Source organism: Echinops telfairi, unplaced genomic scaffold, assembly GCF_000313985.2.
Source record: "Echinops telfairi isolate 266 unplaced genomic scaffold, ASM31398v2 ScPeMD7_2291;HRSCAF=2852, whole genome shotgun sequence".
Lineage (NCBI taxonomy): Eukaryota > Metazoa > Chordata > Mammalia > Afrosoricida > Tenrecidae > Echinops > Echinops telfairi.
Genome location: NW_022106189.1, coordinates 43,030,330 through 43,035,983, shown reverse-complemented (window position 1 = coordinate 43,035,983; position 5,654 = coordinate 43,030,330). Strand labels below are relative to the sequence as shown.

Sequence of the window (5,654 nt, the reverse complement as noted above, 5' to 3'; positions counted from 1 at the left end):
TTACCTCGTCTACACCCAGATGTGGAGGTTCAGCAACTTGGATATTTAAGGGGAGGGGCTTTTCTGCTACAGCCCCTTCTAGGAGAAAAAACCCCCAGCACTATCCCTGCCTCTGAACCAGTGGTTCTCAACCTTCCTCATGCCTCGACCCTTTAATACAGTTCCTCATGTTGCGGTGACCCCCCACCCCCAACCATAAAATTATTTTTTTCCATAAAATTATTTTCATTGCACCTTCGTAGCTGTCATTTTGCTACTGCTATGAATCAGGCAACCCCTGTGAAAGGGTTGCTCGACCCCCAAAGGGGTCACGACCACAGGGTGGAACTGCTGTGTCTACACCAAACTCCCATCTTTCTCCCACGGAGTTGGCTGGCAGTTTCGAACTGCCGACCTTGTGGTTAGCAGCCTAATGCAGAGCGTTTTCATGAAACTTTGTTTTCATTAAATGAGCAAGATAGAGAGAGCCTTTGAGGTCTGCCACTTCCCCAAGCTTACACCCCCACCCCACCCCCAGCCCGTGAAAGCTGGGCCTGCCAGCAACCACGGTCCCTGGGTACCCTGGTCTTCTCGGTCTCTTTATCCCCATTGGCCTCCTCGTGGTGGAGGGTGGCCAACTCCACCAATCCAGGGTCCCCGCATCTGGGGTGATGAGGGGGACCAGGGCCAGGGATGAGGAATGAGCAGAGAGTCTCCCCCTTGTCAGGAAGCGTGCATCTATGGACAGGTAAGCAGAGGGGCTGAGAGATTCTTAATGACCAATGGCTGGATCCATCAGGCCTCCACCCCAGCCACACACACCCCCACCCCCACTACAGCTCCAAGCTGTAAGGATGCTGAGTGGGCCAGGCTTTTCTCGGGGCCCACAAGGAACCAATCAATGGCCTTCCAGGTGGAATCATTTACTTAGTCAATCTTTTTCAGGCCCTGGGGGCTCCTGTCCTGGGAAGGCAAGTGAAGGAGCAAGGGGGCTCAGAGGCAGAGCCTCGCTCAGCACCGAGCTTGGGCACAGAAAAGCCAACCTCGGGAGGCTTCCAGGGCTTTTATTCAGAGCATTTGGGGGGACCTCTCTCTTAGGGCATCCATGGAACATATAAGTTAGGAAAGTTGTCTGAGACGCGCACAGGAGCAGGTGCCAGCTGGGTTGCCTCTGGCCATGGCCTCTCCGTGGCAGGATGATGTCCCAGGCCAGCGTCTGTGAACAGTCCGAGCCGCGCGGGGCGGCCAGGCCTCTAGGAGTAGAACTTGCTGTTGCTGACCCTCTTCTCACGAAGCCTGGAAAGAGACGTGCCGTGGCACCGTTACCGCCATGCCAAGTCAGGGTGGTGGGCTGCAGCCAGCTACGTAATCTCACTGGGGAGGAGAGGGTACCAGCTGCCCTGTGAGGGAGCCCTGGAGGCTCTCTGGGCAGCTGACTGTGAGGTCAGTGGCTCGAACTTCCTATCAGCTCCTTAGGAGAAAGCAGAGGCTGTCTGCCCCTGTAAAGATTTACAGCCTCTGCAAGACAGAAGAGTTGAAACCAGTTGCCATGACGCCAATTGCGACCCATGGGCGACCGCGGCTGCACAGAGTAGAACTGCTCCCCAGAGTTCTCGGGGATGTGGATGGCCGGCCCTGTCTTCTGAGGCGCCGGGAAGCAGGAAGGGGGGTGGAGTGCAGAGCTAAACCAGTAAAGGTGGAGAAACGGTGCCAGCCAGGAATTTGGCAGCTGTTTGTCATTGGAGAAGGCAACCGGGAGTTTCCTGGGATCAAATATTTTCTGCAGGACCCTGGGCGGCCCCAGCTGCCACCTCCAGAGGCCCCTTTGCAATTCTTGGGAACTCAACCCTGAACCTAAAACCAAGCTCGCTGCAGCCCTCCAGGACAGGGTAAAACTGCCCCTGCGGGTTTCCAAGGCTGTCAGACAGCAGCTGGTGGGTCTGATTGCTGTCCTGGCAGCCCAGTGCACAACCCACTCCACCAGCCGGGCTCCTCCGGACCCCACAGCAGCAGGGTGGTATGAAGAGGCGAGACCGGTATCTCAGTGCCTTGGAGTCAATGCCACCTCCTAGTGAAAGCTGTCACCACAGCAAGGAGGTGCCATGGTGGTGTAGTGGTTATGCATTGGGCTGCTAACCATAGGGTCAGCAGTTCAAAACCAGCAGCAGCTCTGCAGGAGAAAAATGAGGCTTTCTACTCCCATAAACAGCTAGTCTTGGAAGCCCATGGGCCAGTTTTACCCTGTCCCACAGGGTCAGCATCGACTGATAGTCTTCATTTTATTGGGGTGAGGGGTTCTCCTAGAGGTGGTGCAGGTGGTAATTCAAACCCAAGGCCATGGAGTGAATCCCGATTCCTAACAATCCTCCTGGCCAGAGCAGAAGTGCCCCAGGGGGTTTCCTAAGCCGGACGTGTTTACAGACACCTTGCCTTCCTCCCCAGGAGCGGCTGGTGGGTTTGAAGCACCCACCTTGGGCTCCTTGTGGACATTTCACGACCACAGGTTGAGAGAAAACTCACTGACTGCCATCGAGTCGATGCCGTCCACGCAGACTCAGAGTGCCCCCCCAAGACCCCCTCCCCACCGTGGGTTTTCCAGAAACAGTCACTCTTTCTAGGAGTAGAAAGTCCCCACTCCCTTCTTCCCACGGAGCAGCTGGTGGTTTTGAACTGCCGACCTTGCGATCGCAGCCCAAAGGGAGCAGGGGGGTAGGGCGCAGACCCACCTCCGGTTGCACGTCTCCTGGTACAGCTGCAGCTGGTTCTCGTTGGTGTTGAATTCCTTCACCAGCGCATCCCGGGGCGCGTTCCGCAGGTTCTGCTGGGTGTCGTACAGGAAGAGCTGGTTGTTGAGCTCCTCTTGCCGCCTCCGCAGCTGCCGGCAGGAGGAGTACAGCTCCTCCTCGCTCTCCTGGGGCCGGGGGAGAGCAGGGGGCACCGTCAGCCGCATGGATCACACAGCCGGGGCTGTCTGAACCAAGTCGACATGGGCTCACGGAGGCCTCGGGAGCGTGCCATGTAGTGACTACCTGTTCTTTGCCAAGGTGCTTTATTGCGAAACAAGGTCCTTGCCCTACCGACCCTCCTGCTGTACGGGATTGGGATTTTCCCTGGTCTGCGTTCAGCTCCTGGCTGATCCCAAAGCTCGGAAACGGTCGCGGGGAAGGGACAGATGTAACAGGTGATATGGGCCCCAGGTCATGTGTGTGTGTGTTCTTCAAAGGAGCCCTGGTGATGTATTGCATCAGTTGATGCAGTGGGTCACAAGGTCAGCAGTTGGAGCCCATGAGCTGCTCTGGGGGAGAAAGATGAGGCTTTTTGCCCCAGTCAAGATGTACTGCCTCAGAACCCACTGGGGGTAGAGGTGGGGCAGTTCTACTCTGGATGACAGTCAGTGAGGGGCGTAAAGGCCAAGGTCAAGGCTACAGGTGGGTGGTGAACCTGAAAGTAGTAAATGAACTAAGGATCACATGTCTGACCCCACGGGGCAGCAGCTTCCGGTCCAGGCAGGTGTGTCATCCACAGTGGGTAAGGGGTTGGGATGGGGTAGGCCGGAGCTGGGAATGGTCGGTGGACGGATGGTGGGTGTAGACCCGGCTCGACTTACACCAGATCAAAAGGCAGCACCATCTCGGCATGCCTCAATCAGTAGTGGGGCTGTGGGATCAAGCCGGCTCTTGGAGGGCTTCCCGTATTGCTGGGGCACTCTGCTTTACCAAGTACCCCGCCCTCTCTGGCACAGTGGATGGAATGTGCAAGGTTTCGCATAACACTGTGAACACGCTACAAACACCAGTGTGTCTGAATGTGAGTGGGTGCATGTGTCGAGTGGTTTGGGAAGCATTTCGCAAGAGAGCTGTCAGGAACTCAGAGCAAGCCCAGACCAGTAGGCAGCTCGTGAAGGTGAGGCTGACGTGTGAACAGTGTCCCTGGCCTCACTTCAAGGCAGCATGGGGCCATCCAAGAGATGTTCTCGATGGTCACCACAGGGGGGGTGTCTAGCAGCTCACAGCAAAGGATGCTATTGACCTGCAATGCATGTCGGTGCACCCCTCTACCCAAATACACAGTTCACTCTTCCACAATGTTAGGAGCCCCCAAGTTCAACAGCAAAAGAAACCAGAGTCCCAGCAAACAGACCAAAATACTAGCTTCATCGTCTCCCCTACCCCCAACCCCGAGCTGCAAAACTCCACTAACCCCAGAACCCAAACTTCGGTAGTTTACGCAAAATTCTCTCTTCCGGCGGCTTACGTCTTTTCGTGGGTTGACTAACCATGGATGGTATTCTTAAGGGGACCCTGACCAAAACCAAACTCACAACCACATCGTCAATCCCAACTCCTGGCAACCCTACAGGACAGGGTGTTTTCAAACCGCCAACCTCAGGGTTAGCAGCCCAATACGTAACCACTACGTCACCGAGGCTCTGAAAAAACGGCACCATTCCTTCTAAAAAAGGAGGGCCCTAGAACTTGGGCATTCCCAAAGGAATTTATGAGACTATAAGAACACTGGCGTCTTTCTGTCACAGTAAAGTCCTGACCCACGGTGATGTCAAGGCGCAGGCACTTCATTCTTCTTGCTACTTTTCTGCTGCTCCTTCCTGATCCCCTCTGAGGTCTCTGAAATGCTTAGAGGCGGGAGAACTACCAGGTTCACAAAAATTGAACATCAAAGGAAACCACCCTGCAGAAAGCCTAAAGTTCTCTCCTCCGAGTTCACGATTTCTACAGCGTGGACTAGGGCTAGACAGTTAACAAGCCATCCCCATCCGAGGGTTCTCAACTATCACATGGGAGCTTTCCAAATAAGCCTTTTCCGGCTGACTGTGAGGATTTCTACAGGGAAGAAGCATCCCTGGCTGTGGTGTCTCTACCCAGAGACCCCCACTAGGTGAGGAGATAAAGAAGCTAGCTTGGGAGGCTCTGGCCAAGCCCAAAGGAGCCCCCTGGGGGTATAAACCATAGTATTTCTAAAAGCAACCTGAGGTGAGCATACAATCCACCCACTGTGAGAAAGAGCCCTGGTGGTGCAGGGGTTACACAGTAGGCTGCTAACTGCAAGGTCAGCAGTTTGAAACCACCAGCAGCTCCTCGGGAGAAAGACAGTCTCTACTCCCGTGAAGCATGACAATCTAGGAAACCTGCGGGGGCAGTTCTGCCCTGTGCCACTGGGTGGCTGTGAATCGGCACCGACTCCACAGCAGGGAGTTTGGTGCTGTGCCCTGTGGGACTAGAAGGTGGTGTTGGCCCCACGGACAATCGGAACACGTGTGGTTCCAAGGGGGAAGATGACGCCCCAGAACCCCAATCAATGGTCTCCTCCTACCGTCAAACTCCAGGACTGACCTCCCCTCAGCTTGCTGCTACTGCTGCTGGGTTCTCCGCCCTTGCTTCCCTGTTACCTTATCTGATCCCTTCAAGGATCTGCTGAGCGCAAGACCTTCCCCCCAAAGGAGATACTGAACGCCTCACCACCCCAAACAAACCTCAGGCCCACGGGAAAGGGATCCTCCAGCAGCAGGAGGGATCTTCTGATTGGGAAGGGTGCCACTGGGTGGATCTCTTCGGAAGCCACAGCAAGCCTCCGTGGGGGGGCTCTCAGAGCTGCTTACAGGCGTGGTTCTCAACCTTTCTCATGCTGAGACCCTCCGATTCAGTGCCTCATATTGT

The 5,654-nt window shown here is 55.5% G+C and overlaps 1 protein-coding gene across 1 annotated transcript in view; it reads right to left on the bottom strand.

The window, feature by feature from the left end:
* Positions 1 to 1,025: 1,025 nt before the first annotated feature.
* Positions 1,026 to 5,654, bottom strand: part of PLCG2 (phospholipase C gamma 2) — a 126,284-nt gene continuing 121,655 nt past the window's right edge. Inside the window, exons 31-32 of the mRNA XM_004704774.2 lie at positions 2,706 to 2,890; positions 1,026 to 1,275 (exon numbers count right to left, since the gene is read on the bottom strand). Coding sequence (XP_004704831.1) covers positions 1,233 to 1,275; positions 2,706 to 2,890 — 228 coding nt within the window. The 3' untranslated portion in view covers positions 1,026 to 1,232. The remainder of the gene's footprint in view (positions 1,276 to 2,705; positions 2,891 to 5,654) is intronic.